The 21,738-nt window shown below is 39.6% G+C and overlaps 1 protein-coding gene across 1 annotated transcript in view; it reads left to right on the top strand.

Annotated features, from left to right (window-relative positions):
• The first annotated feature begins 9,186 nt into the window (after nucleotides 1-9,186).
• The window catches only part of GABRG1 (gamma-aminobutyric acid type A receptor subunit gamma1), a 63,157-nt gene continuing 50,605 nt past the window's right edge, over nucleotides 9,187-21,738 (top strand). Inside the window, exon 1 of the mRNA XM_015625764.2 lies at nucleotides 9,187-9,443. Coding sequence (XP_015481250.1) covers nucleotides 9,352-9,443 — 92 coding nt within the window. The 5' untranslated portion in view covers nucleotides 9,187-9,351. The remainder of the gene's footprint in view (nucleotides 9,444-21,738) is intronic.

Here is a 21,738-nt window from a genome sequence, read left to right on the forward strand (position 1 = left end):
AAAATGGAAGTAGGGGTATAGTCCTATAATGAAAATAATCTTTGTGTAGCAGAAACATTGTGATGCAGGAAGAACTGCAAATTCTGCTGTAAATAGGCATCCAGATCCTGGTATTGATCTGGAAGGAAGTAGGAACTGTTATAGAATATTGAGTTGGAAGGGACCCACAAGGATCATCGAGTCCAACTCCTGGCCATGCAGAGGGCATCCCCAAAAGTGCCATGTGCCTGAGAGAATTGGTCAAACACTTCTTGAACTCTGTCAGGCTGGTGCTGTGACCACTTGCCTGGGGAGCCTGTTGCAGTGCCCACCATCCTCTGGGTGAAGAACCTTTTCCTGTTAGCTGAGCTAATTTTCCCCTGACTCAGCTTCAGGTCCTGTCACTGGTCACCACAGAGAAGAGATCCTGCCCCTCCTCCTGTGAGGAAGCTGTAGGCCGCAATGAGATCTTCCCTCAGTCTCCTCCAGACTGAACAGACCAAGTGACCTCATATGGTTTCCTCTCCAGACCCTTCATCATCCTCATGGCCGTGCTTTGATGTTCTCTAATAGCTTTATATCTTTTTTATATTGTGGTGCCCAAAACTGCATGCTATGATAAAGATATATGGAAGATAGATCATGGAAATTCCTCAGCTCTAGGACAAACTCTGCACAAATGGCACCTTCTGCTCTACACTTGTCATAAGCCTGTGGCACACTGAGACTGGCAACTATTAACTTACTGCAGCCTTTGCAATACTTTCTAAAAAGTAGAAGTGTGTGTCTGGGTGGACAACATTTTTCCAGGAGCTAATGATAATTCAATGAGAAAAAAAATATTAGTAGTTTAATATAAATATTTTAAAGTAAAGGAGATACGAAACAAAACTGATGAGAAAATTAAATTACATTTTATTTCATTAATCAGACTAAATCAGAATGATTTTTATAAGACTTAAAATAAATTTATGAGCTTATATAAAGCTGTTTTACATGGTTAATACAGTGTGATCACTGAGGTGAAGCTTCACAAAAACATGCAATGCTTTTAACAGCTATTAGGGAAATCAAAGACTCTGATATACAGAGTGTCATTTGCAACACAGCTGAAGCAGAAGATAATATAAGTATCACCAGTCTTGTCAGTGGTATTATTTTAGGAGATGCTTTCAAAGGAATGGTTGATTTACTCCAGAGAAGGATCATTCTTAAGAATAGTCATCAATAATGCAAACCAAAGCAGCTATTTCATCAGTCTCCAATCAAAAGGGTGAATTGGTATTGATAGTCATAACTGATAATGGCCTTCCTTAGAGCATATGATAAACCATAGGAAAATTTGTCCACTTTCAAAAATAGTTGATTTCTCTGTTATTCACTAAAATTATCTCTGCACAGCAACATATTTTTTTCATGCTAGAATAATGAATTTTCATCATATGCAAATGCTAGAATATGCAAGTTGGTGATTAAAGACAACCACGGAAAAAAGAGTTTCTCTAGGAGCAGCAGACCTAAGACTAAGGGTCTTCTAGTCCTATTTTCTGGTATTGTTTGAGAGAGAAAATTATTCTTTTTTGGGGCATATTTAAAAAAATATAAAAATCAAAGCACTTTCATACTGAGGATGCACTGAAATAGTTTTGAAAACATACCATGGAATATGTATTTAAGATATTGGCAGACTTCTGCATTATGACACAGTGGGATATGCATATATTCTTTAACCTCCATGATATCCCAGTGCTGTTGAATGTTTATATTTATATATAACATAAATATATATAAATTTATATATAATAATGCTCATGTTGATATTATCCACAAATTATTTTTGATAATCAACAGTATTTACCTTATACAGTCCAGTGAGGACCTGTCATAATAGACTAGTTTTCCTTCAGTAATTAAACTTGGGAGAAATTCTGATCTTACATGATGTATTCTGACCCACACCTACAAATATAAATAAATCTATTGACCTGACAACTGAGTTTACACCAAGGTATATTGTAGGACAGTTCTATCTGATTGTGTAGTGAATATTCAATAACAAATATAATAATCTGAAGCTCAGCCAGATCTCTGTTTATTTCTCTAGTAAACACAGGAGATACTTACGGCTGTGATGTGTTGAATTGGTTTATTAAACCAATTTTGTTTCTCAAAGTGTAGCATAGTAACCAATAATTGGAAGATGGAAAAAGGATCTTAAGAAAAATGGAGATGCAAAAGGACAAATTAAGTTCAACTTTATAGACTGGAAAAGGAAGCAAAATACAATCTAATATACCAAAAAGAAATCTCTAAATATCTGAGACTTTTGTTAGAATTGAGAGACTAGAGGTCAATTAATAGTAATTGCAGAAGTTCAGCAAGAGTCATAATATATTGCAGACAGAGTGCTAATGTTCTGGACAGAATGATTTCACCCTTCCTTTAGATTTGCTATGGGATACTGTTACCAAGAGTTTAAATTGTCATTCTGGAGAAAATGTTTTCCAATTATCAGACAGACCAGCCTTTTTATCTCTTGTGCTTTGCAGATTAAAAAACTTATACTCTAAGGAGGATTGCTCAGGATAGGGTATACTGAAAAGCCACTTTCAACTTTCAACAAAGGCTGAGCCAAGTATCAGCCGAATCTTTTTGAAACTGGAAAAAGTACAGACCACGGTCTTTGCCTGCCCCATTATTTTTCATTTTCACATGTCTTTGTCCTCCTGATCTGGCTGGAACAGTAAGTGCTCACAGAAGTCAGGTAGAACAGCTGCCCTGTTAGCCTCTAACAAAATAAGACCAGACAGATAATCAAATAGTATTCTCCTGAGAGCATCCTATAAGATGTGAAATTATTTTTATTCTTAACCATTTGAAGTGAATTTTCATTGTAGCTGGAGACAAGAGGAAGCAGCAAAAAGAAAAGATTTCTTTGCTATGGGATTTCAAAGTTTGGGTGAAGATACATCAAACATACATTGGCACGCTGTTTTGCCATGATCCATGCCAGGGTCCTAGTCCTCTAACAATTCACTGTGGCTTTGGCAAATACTGGAGTGAAATAGAAGCAGATCTTCAGAGACAATCTGTTGGTACTGAGAACCCAGCAGCCACAGCAAGCGTGGTTTGGAAGGGATTTACTTTATAGTAGCACCAATCTAGTTCCATAGACAGAAGACCCATTAGTGCTGGAGCACAGTATATTCCAGCAGTCCTGGTAAGCACATCCAGAAAGATGCTGCAATCATCCTCATGTGCCTCATGGCCCACTTTTGAATTGAACCCTCCTCATTTGCATTGAAGTGCCAATGTAAACCATGCAATCCCTGTACATTTGTGCCACAGGGATCTACCGGATTGAACTGTGTCACTCCCTTGACAGGGAAAATGGAGCACAGACTGGAGAAGAGTTTGACTAGTGCTTATCTCCTGCACATGACTTGGGGTCTATCAAAGCTGGATTCAACTTCCTAAAGTAACTAGAGTGCACCTTGGTGTGCTAGTCCCCTGTAAGACTCCTTGCCTTGTCTGCACGTACATGTGCCTCACACTTGGAGTACCCCACCTCTCACCAGTCACCATGTTCCCTACCAAAGTCAGCTGCCCTCGAGGATGTGTCTTGAGAGATGGTAAATCCAGGCTCCTGAGAAATACAGGGTCCTAGTCTCTGTTTACTGGGAAAATGTCTGATAGGTAAGGGAGAAGCAAAGTTAAAATTGTGCTCTTAGGGTGAAGAAGAGTTAGGGACTGTGCACTTCTGCCTTGTGAAACAGGAAAGATCAAAATGTATTTATTTGCTTTTTGCTGGCTCATGTTGAAAATAATTGAAAGGCGAGTGAAAAGCAATAGTGGCAGACCCAGGGGATGTTTGTGGTTTGAAGTCATCTTTCTGTACCTAAGCACTACAGCCTGGTTACCATAGACCTGTCTACACTTCAATTTGTTTTTCATTTCACCCTCACTTAAATGGAGAGGAAGTATAACATTCAAAATGTAAAGGAATATCATCTTATATGCTGTAACACTTCCCCTGGATGAAAAGATAGGTGCAGTCTTCTTTCTTCATCAGTTTTTCTCTACTTGAGATTACTTCCCTTGCCTAATTTTTAAGTGCAGCTAAAGATGTGTGTGTGTTAGTAATCATTTTAATGAGTAATGTGAGTGAGCAGTTAAATCAATATATTGGAGATGAAATACTAATTAAAATAGTATTTAGTTATGAAAAGTGAGAATTTTATAATTTATTTTCTATTAAGATGTTGATTGTTTCACTGAAAGCAATTATTTTGTGATTCAAATCACAGGATAAAAGCTGCACTGAAGCTACATTTCTGCATCTTTCTGTTCTCCTCTTGTGGATATCCACCACCCTCAAGTTTAAAGCCCCTTTTAAATAGACCAGTACCAAAATGTTTGCATTAGTTTTCTTTATTTTTGAGATGTTTTTACATTTATTGTAGCACTGTGCTACTATGCTCTTTAAGATAGCTTTTTTAATTTATATTAAACATTCAAGTAGGATTAACCATGATGATGTATATTTAAAACCACATTTTCTGAACTTCTGTAAGAAGAATAGAACTGTTTTCATTTGGGTTACGGGCTTTAAATACCATGCTTGTGACTCTGTTATTATGTTTGTGTTTACTCAAATGTAAGCACACAAATGACATGTGTGTACTTTTTGAAATTGTCCCTGCCCATGACAGGGAGATTGGACTAGATTACCCTTAAAGGTCTTTTCCAACCTAAAATGTTCTCTGATTCTATAAATCAAAAGTTGTGAGGTGCACACAGGAAATTGTTTTGTGAATACACAATTAAGGTCTACATATGCAATTTTGTGAAAATATTGCTATGTAAACTTATCCTTTTGAAGACATGACTGCAGTGATCCTTGAGCTCTTGCTGTTCTATATGCTTTTTTTTTTGGAGGACAGAAAACCATAATAATTTGTTCTTCCATCTCCACATGCTGGATAACTTTGCTCTCAGCAGGGTAAGTGCTCCTTGCAGAACCACATGAGAGCCATTAACTTCCCTCAAGCACAGTGAATGAAGATGGGCCATCCACTAAGTCTAGGTTTTCAAAGCTCTTATGTGCTCAAAATGGTATTCAGGCAAACAAATCTGGCATCAATTCTCATATGTTCCTGTCAGGGAAGTAGCAGTATCCAAGAGAAATACAGCAGATGTAGGATGTCAGCTATGCAAAATTAAATATGAGTGTTTTAAAGTTTCTCTGTGGTCCTGAGCAATTGAATTGTGAAGAACCAAAATGTTCTTCAATACTAAGTGTGAAGCCTCCCAGGTGAAAAATACAGTGATATTTGCTCTTTTTATATTAACGTGGCAGATTTTTTCATCCTCCCTCTATTTGGATTTCAGTTTTAAGCATGAAAAATCTCTTCTATGTCCTTTTAGATTAATCACAGATTGTAGGTACCTTGTGGTTGAATAGGTGGCTTCCAGACTGCGAATCAAGAGCTTGTGCTAAGTGCCTTTGCTCCTTTTATAGTGCATGAGATGAGGTATATTACTGTGGAATCCAAATTAATAATTACATTTTTAAGAAATTAAAGAACTGGTGATCTAGCCTGGCTGTGTTTTAGAGGCCTTTTACTTGGGATTATCCTATCTTGCACTCCTTAAATGTGAAGAGTAGAGAAAATTTTCCAGTGAGCTTGGGCAGGACCATTTAGGTGCTGAACTGCTCAAATAAGTGTTCTTGCAGTTTGTGTTGGTACTCCTCTACAGTCCTGGAGAAATTTCAGTTAAGTCTGACTACATGTCTTCTCTGGATTTTCCACTGCTAGGCAGTAGCAGAGCTGACAACTGAGATGTGATTTTACATTTAGGTACTTACAATCTTTACCAGATTCAACCCATGAATTATTTTTCTTTTTTTCATTTGTCAGCATGTTATCACTTCCCATCTTATAATTTATATTCCATACTGTGATGATTTAACTATATATTCAATTTTTTTCTATAGACTTCACCAATCTGAAACTCTCATCTGCAAATTTTTGTATTTCTTCTCTCTGAAACCATTAGTGCAGTAAGTAATCAGTTAAATGCAATAATCTCAAGAATAGATCTGTAAGAACTCAACTTTTTAACATGGAAATATAATTGCTGACAGTAGTCTCAAGTAGTTTCTGAAAGATGGCCTTACTTTCCTACTGACTCCAGAACTATTCAGCTACTTTAACAAATTCCTGATAGACTTAAAATGCTTTTGAAAGACAGTGAATTATGAAGCTCTGTTCTTCTATTGATAGACTCATTAAATATGACTGAAGAAGACAGAGACATGGTTTTTTGCAGAAGCCATTCTGGCTTGTTCCTCCTTAATAACAGCAGTGATTTGAATCCTACAGTTTTGCTTAACTTTGGTCAATTTGATGTTTCTGAAATGATGTCTAGCAGTTCTGAAGTGTTAAGATTGACTCCTTTCTTCACCTTGGTGGGTTTTTTCAAAAGATGATCTTACTTCCAGCATCAGAAGGTGTTTTTAACTGGGAATTTAAATACTGTTTTTAGGTTAGCTCTGCCAGTACCAAGCAGAAGAGAAATATCTACAGGCCTTAGTAACTAACTCACTATCTTTTAGTGTATTGTAGTATATTGTAGTATTAGTATATCTAATTGTGTATTGTCCTGTATAATAATCTCCTTCTTTTGACACCCAGCTAGGCAATTTCCCCAGGTTTTCCTTGATATTTCCTTTTTTATTTTGCAATTTCCATTTATTGCTTCTTTTATTTTTGTTAGGAATACAGACCATCTGAGTTAATTTCTTTCCCTTCATGTTTTCTTCTGAGAAAAAGTAAAAGATGTTTTTGCTATTTTCTGTTCCCTGTTTGCTTTTCAAAACTTTTATACCTGTTTCCCATCTAGTGTTTTACTTAATCATGGAATAATTTCTTCTCTAGTTTTTAGAGGGATGCATTTCTATTGTTTACATGAAAGTACAAGAAAAATTCAGATTTGGGACTACCTGAAAGCAGCTTGTCCTGATGTCATCCTTAGTTTCATGTCATTTGAGAAACATCATTGATGCTGCTTTTTATTTTAAATTTAAAAATAATTTAAATTTTACTTTAATTTTTTTTTAAATAGTACTTCTATGTGCCTTAGTGATCTCAACCCTGAAATCAAATGAAAATTTCTATTTCTCACTATTCATGCTACATATTATTTTAGCTGTGATCTTCACTCTTTCACTGCTAGCAAGCTGCTGGATCTACACAGGGGTGAAATTAAGATTTTTGAATAGATGCTCCAAACTGCTCATGTAGAAAGAAGATGTCTTGGAATCCTGTAAGTGTATTTAAACTTCTTATGTCAAATTTTCACAGTAGTCACTTTAATTGCATATCTTTTAGTGTCAGGGTGGAATTTTATAGACGGGTAAAGAGCTTTAATGATTCCATAAACATCAGAATGCAAAGACATAGGCATGCATTGCATATTTTGCAAAACGCAGTCAATTTGACAGATCAATTTATAATAAACCTAAGGACCATGGCCATTTTCAGGGCAGAGGGACTTCCCAGAGAGAAAGGGACTTGGGGGTGGGCTGTGCTCATTGCCTTGCTGAGGGGGACAGCAATCCTGCTTCTTGGAGCTAGTGCCACCAGCTGCAGCAGAGGAGCTGCTTCTGCACTTTGTAATGAATGCGTGTGCTCTCCTCTGAGCTCATGCCTTTGCCACCACGCTAGGATGCTGCCTGCTGTGTTAATCCACCAGTGAAGAGACCTCAGGTCACGCAGTAATATGTGCCTTTACCGTCTGCTAGTACCCCCAGGTCTGGATATTAATTTTCAAGTCGCTGAATTTTCATTTAATGTACTGCAGCTCTCTGAAGCATGGTGAGCTTCTTTAACCATTAAAGCAGTAAACTGTATATATAAAATAATAACCAGATGATGATGATGCGTAAAGAAGACAAAACATTGCCTTTCATAGGAATAACCACTGGATGGGTGATTATTTACATTTCTGTACAGTGACAACTTGACTCGAATGAGGATGATGATGATGACTGTGAAACGGTTTGCTACTTCCACCGAGAGCTCTGTGCACAGGTTACTCCGTAAGTGCCCTATAGAGAGCTGCAAACAAGGGCATCTCCGGGGCCAGGGATTTTGGTTGGTGACAGCCTGAAGCCGAGAGAAGAGATGCGCGTTATCTTAGCGCTGGTCCCTCCGGGACGTGCCCAGCGTTGCCCAAGGCCGGTCAAAGGCTGCGAGGGCGGAACTCTGGTCCCCGCCGCTGCCGCGGTGCTTTTGCTGCCTCGGGTTGTGTGTGTGTGTGTGTGTGAATGTGTGTATGGGTGTGTGTGTGTGTGTGTGAGAGTGTGTGTGTGTATGGGTGTGTGTGTGTGTGTGAGGGGTTGCTGGGGGGCATGTCTGGCTACTTTCCCGCCTACGTCTCTCGAGAGAGACCAGGAGGAGGGAGCAGCCGAGAGGAGCCAAGAAGGAAAAAATAAGATAAAACGCCGTAGCCTGGCGTTTCGCACGCCCTGGCGCATTTCCCGGCGCGGCACCGCGCATCGTCTGCCTCCCCCCGCCGCCCCCGGGGCGCTCCGCGGCCGCGCAGAGCCGCCTGCAGCCGCCGAGCCTGCGCCGCGCAATTCCCGCGGCTGCCCTTGCGCGTCCGCCTGCCTGCCTCCAGCACGGCTCTGGGGACTGCGGCTGGAGGGGTGTGCTCCCTCTCCGGGGGACGAACGAGGGGATGGCGGATGCCCCCTTCTCTGCTGCTAGGGCCGCCCCCCTCAAAATCTCCATCCTGCCAGACGTAGAGACGCGCAGTGCCCGAGGGTGTCCGCGCACATCCCCCGGCGCTCCTGCTCCCGGCTGCGGGTCTCCGCTCGGCACGGTGGACCGGCTGCCTCTCGGAGAGTCGCCCTCTGAGTAGCTTCAAAAATAGAAATATTTAAATGCATATGTGCAGCTTTAAACATATATTTAGCATTTTATACATTTCGCCTATTTATATTTATATGTATACATATATAAAGTCTATTCCATTTCCCTCTTTGGAGAAAAACACCAAATCAATGCCACCCTTTCTCCCAGGCATGTTTCCCTTCTAGTAAAGGAGGCTCCACCTCTGCTAGGGATTGATTCGTCCAGCAGTTTTTAGGATAATTTATGAAGCAACCTGATGAGCCTATTGGGCGACTTGCTCCGTCCTTGCAGAGTGGGTTTCTACCTGTTTGGGTGTTTTATTTTATTTTTTTCCCCCCTTCCCCTCCCCTCCCTCTTCCTGCCGTGTGCCGGGGGGTGGTGGGATTGGTAGGGTCGCTATTTCCCAGCCTCTCCAGAGAAAACTCGGGCAAGGGAGAGCGCCTTCAGGCTCATGGATGCATGGGGGGGGCCCGCGCCCCGCTGGATCCGCCGCCGCGGGGCCCGGCTGCTGCTGCTGCTGCTGACCGTGCGGCTGGGGAGCGGGTGAGTACGGCGGGCACCCCGCACTGCCCCCGCCGCCACTCGCTACCTGCGCATCGCTCCCCAGCCTGGGCTGGGCGCTCCGGCCGGGGGCAGGGGCAGGGGCAGGGGCAGGGGCAGGGGCCGGGGGCAGGGGCAGGGGCAGGGGCAGGGGGCAGGGGCAGGGGGCAGGGGAGGCGGCGTGTTGCGCCGCGAAACTTCAACCAAAATAGGTGTCGGTGCTGCCGCTGTGGCTCCCGCGGGCGGCTGCGGCGGGAGCCGGCGCCGGCAAAGTAAAACTTCAGCCGCATCCCACTTGTTCGCTGGGCGGGTTGTGAGTCCAGGCTCGGCTCGGTGCTGGGAAAGGTCCCCCCCGTGCCGAGGATGGCCCGGCGCACGGAGCTCCCCGAGCCGTGCCGCCCGTCCCCGGCGGCGGCTGCGGGGAGAGAGAGGGGCAGGAGCGCGGCTGGCGCTGCCGCTGTGCCGCTGGTGCTGCGGGGCCCCTCCGCCACAGCGGGACCTGTGCCCGGCCTCCAGCACCGCCCCGGCTCCCGCTCCGGCCCCTGCGGCGCTCGGGAGGGGATCGCGCTCACGAGTGGGATGGAGCAGGGCAGCTGCTCAAGTCCCAGAAGTTGGAAACGCGCGTTTTAAGGGAGAGTTGGAAAATTGAGCTGCAGACCTCTGAAGAAACAACAGTTTGGTACAGCTGTGTACGTATGTTGTTAGTACCCATAACAACGAAAAGCAATGTGATAATTCAACTCCCTTAATAACGCAGAGCTAATGTGCACCATTCCACAGGTTACACTCAGGAAATTCACAAAGTAGCACTTTAGGTATAAATAAAGGGTATTTGACTGTTGCTCAGTGTGTGTTTCTTTTAAATGAAAGACAATGTTATCATTCTAGAGGATATAAAAATGTAAAGTGTAAAGGCTGGCAAAAAAAAAAATAAGGAAAAATGCTATTAAACATTTTTTTAAAGTCTGTCATACTCTTGTCCCCTTCCCCATACTAAATGATGATTTATCTCTCTGTGTGGGGTATGTTCTCATCACATCTCTCATCTTCAGAAAGCTGCTGTGTTATCCTAGTAGAAACACCACTGATTATACTTTTCTTAACCTGCATCTTTTAAAACCTTGATAAATTATGGAAATATTTTTTCAAAGGCATTGATGAAAATGATACCAGTGCAGCTGTGCATCTTCAGAATGTTTCTTAATGATCATAGTGTACCTCAGGTGTGAAAGAAATTATCAAGTGGTTTGAGAGAAAAGAATATGCATGCTAATTTATCAGTTCAAAGACTTAGTTACAAAGGAGGAGGACTAGCTTAAAAAAACCAATTTATTTTGCTTGTTTTTCAGACTGTGATTAGGATTATAAAACTAGATGTAGATTATTATGTATGCATCTCATTAACATTACTATTTATAAATAAGTTGATAAGAAGTGAGAAAAAGAGGTAACTTACATTCATTGTTTTGTTCTGTGTTCCAGGACATCTCAGATAAAAGAGAACCTTTGGTATGAATATCCATGTATCTGAATCAACTATTTTCAGCCTTGACTTTTTTTCAGAGGCTACATGGAAAAATGGTTTGAAAGATTTCCATCCCCCCCCCCCCCACCCCTTTTTCTCTCTTTCTTAAAGTGACCTGAAATGGACATGTGTTGCAGATCATGATTCTCTGGTATGTAGTGCATTGCAATTCATGGGTGTTTGTGGGGAGCTCAGTCTGGTGCTCCTTAACAGACTGCCACAAAGTATGATGGAAATACTATTTTTCTGCTTCTTTGGATGCCTCTCTATATTTTCAGCCCAAGATTTCCCTTGAAGCTCAAACTAAAACACAGGAGTAATGTTTTTTCTCAAGAATAGACCAGGCTGCACCAACTCTGCCAGTTTTTCTAAAACTGTCTTGCAGGAGCCAGTCTGCCTTTTCAACACATACTTTTAAAAGGATGCAAATGGCATCATTTTTAGTATGCATGTATACACAAAGTACTTTGTGCTGAGTATGAGTAAAGTTGCTTCAGCTGTAATGAATGGAGCTAAAGCTTATGCAAGGGCACTGGAGGTTGAGCCCAACCAAGAGTTTATTCTTTTAAGATACTGCCCCAAAAGCAGTTCCATGACATTACACCAAACTTTCCACATCAAAGTGTGGGAACTCTCTCCCATAAAGCAGTTGTTTACTCCCAGTTCATCATCTTCAGCACTAACAGATCAGAATGGCCAATGCACTTGATTTAATTTGATGGGTTGGTATTTTGAAGGACTACTTTTGTCAATAGCAGATATCTCTTTTGTAGCAGAAATTGGGCTGTGAGCCTTTCTACAAGATGTGTGCAGGGAAAGAGTACTTACCCAGCAGTCACTGCAGCCCTAAATGTTTGGCAAACCCATTATTCTTGTTGAATTCAAATAAACAGATAATTGATAGGCAGAGCATAAGAACTGACAATATAATTAATGTTATTTTCTTAGTTCCAGCCATAGAGGTGCACCATAACAGTAACATTTCTTCTAATTTATATTTCTTTAAATGGTATGTGCTGGTCAGCATGCCTTAAAGCATATTGTAAGCTTAACTTAATTTTGGCCATATCTTCCCTTTCGTTTTGTAATCTGATGTTTTAAAAGCAATTATAAATGCTCTATTGAAATGCAACTGTCAGCAGGTACAAATGCCAACTAATATTTTCTTTTCAAAGTATCTGTTAGGAAGATATATAATACAGCCTACTTCTCATATAAACTCCCGGATCAGAGTTAAGCCTGTCATAACAATGTTGGTTTCTTAGTGCTTGATAATAGTGATTTACTGTTTCATTTGAATATCTGTGATGTTTATTCATTATTATCCTAACTCTTGTGTGCTTTGTTCATGATGTGACAACAAAGAACTTGTTTTCAGCAGTCCCAGTGGTTTAAGATACAGTTTATTTTATTGAAAGTTTGTTAATATTTTCTTTTGTTAGTATAAAGTTTAAAGAGACATAAATATTGAGAAATACTTATATTCTTTGCACATAATCTTCTTACAGTGATTTCAAGGAAACCTTCAAACTATGTCAGTCTGTTAAATAAAAAATTATTTCTCCCAGGAAATTGGAACAAATTTTCATTTACTTTTAACTTTCTGTTTGTTAAATATGTCTGATATTAAAAAATGGACCTTTGGCACAAATTCAAGCCTTTTTGAGCTGGACAGAAAAGGTTACAGGTGAGCACTTGTTGCTCTTCTTCAGCTTCTTTTTCTAAATACGTTAAGTCTGTCTACAGAGTAGATTACTAGGGGATCAGGGGAATAGGTGATTTTTCTCTGAAGCTTTTGAAGAATTGTGCAAATCTGGGTTGAACAGAACACCTAGTAGGTAGGAGCACTTGAATGGACTAGGTAGAAGCACTGTTTGAAAGCTTTGTTTGGGCTATCATATATGTAAACTAAGAGTCATGTATGTTGAATTCACAGAAAACCAAAAGTGATCATCTCAAATACCATTTTTGTAGTACCATTTATGATAGAAAAGAGCAGCACTTTTTGAATTACCTGCATAACTCTTTCTTGCACTGCATCTTAAATTGATCATGTCCATGAGTAAAATAATAATATCATAACATACTAGGTAAAGAGCAGCAGAGACAAGTACTAATTATAAATGACTGTAGCACACTGACAGGAGCCTTTCAAAGGCTGGTCAGTGACAGTGACACTAACTTTTATTTCTTAACAATTTCTCTGAACAGTAATAATTTGTACAGAGTAATTCAGATGCAATTGAATTCATCTGAAGATGACACAGAAGTCCTGATTTTACATTTTTACACGTGCAAACATATTTTAAGACTGAAAATAGTGTGATGAATTCAGTGGCCTACAGGTCTATGTAAAAAATTGATTATATATGTATATATATATAAACCCAAAATAGTAAGTCATGGAGCAACATTGAACTAATAGAGATAATTACAGAGACTAGGAAGGTCATCAGGGGTTCATCAGAACAGAACTTATTTCAAAGGAGAGGGCAGTTTCAGTGATATGGATATGATGGAAATAAATAGTTTCTAAAATATGCTTTAATTGGAGATTTTCCAGTCAGTAGGATCTGTTGAGATAATCTGCTCTTATATAAGGATATATAAGAGGCTAAATAAAACTGGAGAATTTACCCTGGCTTCCCTATCAGGTTTGCTCCTTCAGTTTAACTAGTTCCCTGCATACAGACTTGATGAGTAGGAATCTGATGAAATATTGTACAGTATCTCTAGTCTGAGGTTTCTCTGGTTTCCAGTCAGTGGATCTCCTGTTCCCAGTGTAACCTGCTACACCTGGCTCAACCACTGGATTCCCATGTCCATCTCTTTGAAGGGGAAATGCAGGTCTCCTTTGATACTCTGGTTCTGCAGGGTAGCCTCAAGGTATAGACCAATGGCTGCAGCTGCTCTACAGGAACAGAGTGTGGTCTGCATCCGTCTGCTCTTCAGCAGGAAAACCAGTCATCAAAGCTCTTCCTTGCTCTCATTGCCTCTGCCAAGTTTTGCCCCGACAAGAACACAGAGCATCTCAAGAGAATCCTGAAAATTCTTAAAGGAATCATCATTTTGGTCAGAAGACATCCTGGTGCCTTTCCCTGTCCAGCCTAGTCTTTCATGGTATGTTGTAGGAACCTCCTCACCTCTGGGTGACAGGAAGCTCCAGTGCGGTTAAATTCCAAGTAGTTGTAGCAGGATGAATGATCTAGTCCAAAAAATGAAAGTTCTATACAAATGTGTCACAATTGGAGACACTCTATGCAGAGTGGAAATTTCCACAGAATTGGATTTACTCATGCTACAGTCACATGAAGTAATCTTTGAAGCACATCCCTGGTATATGTAGTTTAAGAGACAACTGGTAGCTTCTTACATTTTCCTCTCACAAAGCAAAAATGAGATATCTACATTTCTTCCAAAGATATTTAATTATTTGCTTAACCAGTTTAAGCCCTTTCTATTTTTTTTTGTCTGAAAAAGAGATACACACAGAATATTGCTTCACTACTACTTCATACTGCTCAGGTACTCTCTCACAGGATTAGCTCCAATACTGTTCAGGTGTAACTCATGTTCTTTTTGCTTTCTGCTTTAGTTGTCAAATCCCTTTCTGTGTCACTACACTAATTTCTGGTAAGGTGTGAATTGCTGATTCTGTGTTTCTAAATTTATATGCAGCAATTTTTCTTTGTTTTTGGGAAGACAGACAGACATAGTGGATAGGAAAAATCTGAGGTAGAATGAGATACATCCCCTTTGGATTAAATGATTTGATGTCTCAAATTGTTAATATTTTCCTTTAATATGGTTTTCTTCTTGTTTAAGGCAGTATAACATGAGGTATGAAGTATTACTATTATTAGTAATGTAGCAGTATTGTCCAATTTTTCTTTCTGAATAAAGTTCAGCTGGATAGAATTTCTATTAGTAAAATTTTGTAGCATCAAGTGCCCATTTCTTAGGTGGTAAACTGTCAATGTAAGTCATTACATTTTTTCTAATTTCATTGTCCAATATTAAATCTGTGTGACAGAATAAATTATGCAGATGTTTTTTTAAAATAAAGTGTCCTCAGTGTTTTCTCTGGAGGAGAACAGTTGCCATATCATCACCATTCAGCCATTGGACATGTATTGTGTTGTGCCAGACATGCTGCAGGTGACCTATCAACCTGTACCTTAGGTTCTTTCTTGGCCAGGGAGGGCCATCCAGCTGATGGCCTGTGGGTTGTGTCCAGCAGGGAAAACTCTGACTACCATAAGTTTTAGTTGCCATCTAACAAGAGGTGTAATTCTCCTGTTTTAATGATAGGTGTGATGTGTAATACACAGTAAGTTACATCACACAAGACATAGTTCTGTGCATAGAGAGAGAGAGAGAGCAAGCTTTTGGTTACATGGTTTAGGTATTTCCATTAGTCCTTACAGAGCATATTTACCTTTTTGTACAATTATTCATTAACTTAACTGACCTTTGGTTTAGTCCATAATTGCCTGATTTTACACTAAAATTTCAGTAGAACCTATTAATTGTATTTCTACTGGGGACATGTTGTCATTGCCTAATTATTGTAGTTGTATGGCTTTTTCTGTAATTTCAAGCCAGATTTACTTATATGCAGCAAATACAGTGTGCAATTCAATGCAAGTCTCTGATTCTGTTGCTGCTTCAGTCCGTGGGACTGAATGCTCTTGTGGGAGGAGGATGGTACCTGCTCACATGTCTACTGGAATTTGAGACTATTTCAAATAAGTTTGGTTTTGTGAAGGGTTGGAGTAGATTTCTTCTCAACTGAACATTTTGAAGCAAATATGTGATGAATTGTGTTAGAATAAATGTTCAAATGGATGTGTTGAAATAGCATCAGCTTAAATGACTGAAAATGCCTTATAAAGGATTGCTCATTTGATATATCCTTTGAGATGCTGGTGATATTTTAAGGTGGAAAATTGACTTTGCAATTTGGTGCATTTTATAGTTAGTGTGGGATGGCATTTAATTAGGCTAACTGCTTTTTATTGAGGTTATGGTTCTCAGCATTCATTTATCAAAGGTTTGTTTTAAGCCTATGGAAAATGTATCTTTGATCAAAGCACTTAGCCCATCAACAGTGTATCTGTTGAGTTTGAACTTGATGGCAATTTACCTTTCATCAGCCAAGTGTAGATAGTGGGTGAATGGTGTGATGATCTGTGGCACATGGATTTATATATGCCTGTCTTTGTGTCTTTGTGTGATCAGTCTGAAACTGCCAGGAGATCTGTTACTGCTAAGGTTAGTACATGTTTCACACACCCAGAGAAGTTATCAAAACTGTGTCCTTCCTTAGCAGTTTGGGGATATTTTGACCTTTATTTAATACGTGTTGTCTCTCTTCAGTTACCTACTTAGGTTCTAGAGTTTGCTTTGTTTATCCTCTTACCTTCTGTTAAAGTCTTCATTTGCTTCCTGCTCTTTGATCTAGATGAACAGTGGATTATGGCTGTTTACATTTTAATTATTTGATTGCATGGTACAGCCAAAACCCACACCAATGAAGAAAATAAGATTGTACCTCAAGTCCCATGTTCATTTCTGAGCCCCTCATTACAAGAAAAGCATTGAGGTGTTGTTGGAGTGTGTCCAAAGAAGGACAACGGAGCTGGTGAAAGGTCTGGAGGTTAAGTCCTAGGAGGAGTGGCTGAGGGAGCTGGGGCTGTTTAGGCTGGAGAAAAGGAGGCTCAGGGGGCCCTCATCACTCTCTACAACTACCTGAAAGGAGGTTGCCAAAGTGGGGGACTTCCTCTTTTCACAGGCAACTAGAGACAGGACAAGAGGAAATGGCCTCAAACTGTGCTAGGGGAGGTTCAGGCTGGACATTGGGATGAATTTTGTGACAGAATCCTGTAAATTCTGTGAATTTGTCCCCAGAAAGGGTTGTTAAGCATTGGAAGGGGCTGTGCTGGGAGGTGGTAGAGTCACTTTCCCTGGAGGTGTTGAAGAAACAACTCTGTGGCACTTAGTGCTATGATCTAGTTGACAAGGCGGTGATCAGTTAAAGTTGGACTTGATGATCTCAGAGATCTTTTCCAAACTAAACAATTCCATGATTCTGTGAAAAGACATCATACAGCATGTTCTGCAAGTGTGCAATCAGAAGATGAAATAATTGCTGAAAGAAAAGTGAGAAGTGTATCCTCTTTCTTCCTTTTTCTGGAGTGGAACAAGAACTGCTCAGAGCATTGGTAATAATAATTTTAACATAATGTTTCTTGAAGACAATTTTTTTTCCGTCTTGAAATATTACTATTTTTACCAAGTTCATATGTTTGCAGACAGGGCTGCTGTTCTGAGGGAGCAGGAGAGCCTGGGGTAATGGGTTGTTGACAGGAACATTATAAAACTTATCAAAGATGAGTGCTAAAGTCCTGCACCTGAATGGAAGGTCTTCCTCAGCAGGACTGGAGCTAGCTGGTTGGGGAGGAGCTGTTCCAAGAGGATGTGGAGTTGCTGCTGGAGAGCACGGCACCTTGGCAGCGAGAGGGCCAGCAGATTCCTGGGCTGTGGGAGCAGGTACACATCCTAAAAGTTGAGGAAAGTGGCTGTCTCCCTCTGCTCAACACTTGTGGAACTGCGTGTAGATACTGCATCCAGTTTGGGGTTTAAACCGGAGGGAGCTCAGGAGTGGGCTACCAAGCTTGTCAAGCAGGAGCCTGGACCTGCCCTAAGGGGCAAGGGCTGATCTAAATGCAGAAAAGATGATTTTGCGTGGGTTCAGCATCAGCCCTCAGCATTTACAGGAAGACAATCCAGAAAACAGAGGTAGGCACTTCCTAGTGGTGCATGATAAGAGAATGAGAAACAATGGTGATGAATTGCAATAGGGAAATATCAACTAGGAGGATAATTAAAGAACAGAACAAGATGCCCAGTGAAGTTTTTGGATGTCTTTCCATGGAATTTTATATACCAGCTGGATTAGGAAAGCACCCTGGTCTAAATTCAGTATTGGCCCTTCTTTGACTAGAAGTAAACTTCTCAAGATCCCTTCTTAATTTTATGTAAAAACTAAAAATTTCTCTGCAAAACTGCAGAAATCAGCATATACTTTTTGTTTTGTTTTGTTGCTTGTGCAAAGTGCTTGCCCTCTATTATGTAGAGGGTTGTAGAAGCAGGTAGTTTTCTGCCTCAGGTCTACGAAACTGAATATTTCTTCATCACATATAGAGGTAAAAAGATGGTCAGAGTATGATTGCTATACTAATCAAGCTGAATATGTTTGAGAATCCAGCAGCTCTGAAGTGACGTGGAGAATTACCTGTACTTGGCTAGACAGATGTGAGAAAAATTGTCAATTGATTTCTGGACTGCGGCTTGATAGGAGTAGTTATACTGGTCTGGGCATATCATGGATGAACTTTCAAGGGGAGAAGATAAACCTTGTATTATGAGAGAAGACTGACAGATAAAAAATATCTGAGATGCTTTGAGTCTTTATGATAAGTTTGTGAGAGCTGTAGAATCCATTTGAATTAATAGCATTTGACCAGTGTAATTTCAAACAGTATGCAGCATTATGTGAAAATTGACTTGGAGAAGAACAATTTGTGTCGATCTCAGAACAAAATTGTTCTCCTGGAAGATAGCTTTAATAGTATCTGTTGTTCTTATTGTTGAAAATTCACATTTCTATAAATATTCTTTGCAGTCAGATTTGTCTTTATTAAATGCTCAGAGCTAAGTCTGGTTGTACTGTTCAGCAGTTTTGGATTAGTTTTTAGTATATAAGTGTCACAAAGATGTTGAAGATTTTATGAGAAATGTGATAATGCTTTTAAGTGCATTTATTACTGGGATTAAAATTAGTTGGACTGTAGTTGTTGTGTGTTGGAGAAAATGTTTCATATCTTTCAGGGATGTGCTTCAAAGATGTAATGACTCAAAAGATCTTAATCACCTGATACTTGTGATATGAATTAAGATATCACAAGGTTAATAGTCTAAGCACTCAGATCCATAGGCAACAAGTATTGTTACAGGGAGTGAACACCATAGGTACATGTTTTTATTCTGTTACTGCTATGATAATTTTTTTTACAACAAAGCTTATTTATAATGTAAACTGTGTAGCTTATACTTCTAATCTAATGTTTCTGCATAGGAATTCCTATTATTTTTTCCACACTTTTCCCTGATAATTATTGTCCAAATTAATCCCTTCACTAAACACTGAGTAAGAAGAAGGGAAAGGAGATGCAGGGCAGGAAATTATAAACAGCCAGACAAATATGAAATAAGACAAAGAGCACAAAGCACTTTGTGTACTCATTAGAAGAATCAACCTAACAGTAAGTAGTCAGAGTACAGGAAAAATATAGGGAATAAGTAAAACATACTTCAGTGGGAGAGACAAATACATTTTGACACACAAAAAAATATGCCCAAGTCTGACAAGGCAGAAAGGGTGAAAAATTGATGAGAGCGTCCGAGATGGAATAGATGGGGGGAAAAGAGATTTTTGTCAAGAGACCGTCTAAACCAGTTTAGGAAGGATAAAGAGGAAGGACTACAACATCAGTGGCTCTATATCCCACAGGACTGAGAGGAGTAAGTAATGCTTTCTGGAGACATCTTTTCAGTAGCTGTATTTTTTTGCTTGCAGTTATGTTTATTTTCCCAGAAATTTTCTGCAACACATAAAGCATATCAGTGAAGATAGTGATGGTGAAATGCAAAAGAGTTCACTTCCACAGAATCGTAATGGAACTGATGACTATGAAGTCAGCCATAAAGTCTGAAAGATAAGTCTTGAGAGATGTTTAAAACATTCACTGCTGACAGCTATCAGTGGTAGTGAGCTTTCAAGGAAGTCTTTTGTAGAAAAATGAAATTGAGTTTTATTTCAGCAGTCATGACTATGTGGTCCTGCTTATTATTGCTACTTGAGAGTAGTATTTGAATCCATGAAGGAGTCCCAGTAATTTCTCAGCTTCTGAGGATAGTACAAATCTATCTGATGTCCATGTTTTATCTTAAAAAGATTCAAGAACATATGCAATTATGTAATTTAAATTGCTGACATGAGAGTAATTACTCATTGCTTCCATGTTGAAGTTGTATTTTTCTCCACATTTAAGGAATTTTGCTCTGTTCCAGGCATTTCTTAAACTTATCATCCCTACAGAGTTCAGATTTTCATCTAGACCTGTTCCTATGCCTTTTCTCATTCACATGACACGACTAAATACTTGCATTTTTATCTTCTGAACTAGAATCTTCACCAGCCTATGTACAAATGTCTGACTGTGTCAGTGACCATGTTTAGTTTTCAGCAGAGCTATAGGTCTTTTTTTGTGTGTGGAATTTGGCTAGGTCAGGTGAGCTCTGACCTCTCATTGATGGGGCCATGGAATATACTTAACACATACAATCATATAGTGCTTGGTATTCTGGAGCAAGCTAGTGTCTGGTTAGATGATCTGTTGGAAAACTTTGTGGGAACCTTACCTGTCTTGACTGACTTGTTATGAAGGCCAGACTGGTTAAATGCACTATTTTGACAAACCTGTGAAGCACTATTGTTGCTAACAAAGTAATCTGTCATATTTACACTTCAAGAAACATTACCATTTTTCTGAAAGCCGAGAGAAATAGTTTGGTTTGTGGTTTGTGGGTTTTTTGTTAGTTTTTTTTTTTTTTTTATAAAAGTAATAGAAAATAAAGGTTAAATTGTATTATACTTAGACAAGAGACATATCCTGGGGAGTGCAGCCAGTACATAACAGCCAGTAAATAACAGTAAAACAACAATGTTATTGTAAATAACACTTATGACATTTCTCATCATTTAGGTAAGTGTCACTGTGCCCTACCCCTTTGTTGGTAAAGCTCCTGAAGCAACTGAAGATCTTCAGGTAAATGAAGTAGCACAACTAGCCTTACTGTTGTCATTCACATATGTAAGGCAACAAGGAAAAAAGTGTGTTTATTTTAGCTCTTTCAGCATGGAAACACCCACTTTCCTCCTTTTTTGCTTATGTATTAAATAATCATCAGAGTATTCCTTGTGCAGAAGGATCACTATCTCCAAATAGACAGGGCCACTATGAAGGTTGTCTAAACCTCACGCATACCAAGAGCTTGATTGAGTTGCTTGTGCACAGACCTGAAACTTCAGCACAGATAACTCAGGTTCCCTGTCAAGTCTCTGTTTTTCCAGAGGTCCACAGGTTCCCTATAAATCAACCCATCTTGGAAGACTGGATATCCTTTTGTGTGTTGAATAGGAATAAGAGCCTGGGAATGGACAGCTAAATTGATGCTTAGCTATGTTTAGATATTCTCACTATGCATGTACTTCTGTGTGTTATTACTTTGACAAGCATGATGCAAATAGCAGTCAGAACACTTTCACTATATTAATTTTTCTTCCAGTTAATTGCATAACTTGACAGATGTTAATTGCAACACAAAGCTCACCTAACTAATTTTTCTCATATTTAAAGGAGAACAAAAACCTATGATGTGAATATCTAAAGTTGCCTGATGTTAAACAGACTTTCTCAGTCCTTAGTCACTTGTGCCCAAAGATTTATTAGCCATGGTGAAGTCTTCAATTAGTTAAAGAACAGAGAGCATAATGGGGGCACTTTTCACCTAGTTGCTGTTAGCTGTGTACATGCAGTTTACTGTTGAGTTTATGAGGGTAACTGAAGTGTTGCAACAAGCATCTTAAGAAGTGAGGTTTCTTCCTTATTTATAAAATCATCAAGATCAGAATTAACACCTGCATTA

The sequence above is a fragment of the Parus major genome, chromosome 4 (genome assembly GCF_001522545.3).
Source record: "Parus major isolate Abel chromosome 4, Parus_major1.1, whole genome shotgun sequence".
Classification (NCBI taxonomy): domain Eukaryota; kingdom Metazoa; phylum Chordata; class Aves; order Passeriformes; family Paridae; genus Parus; species Parus major.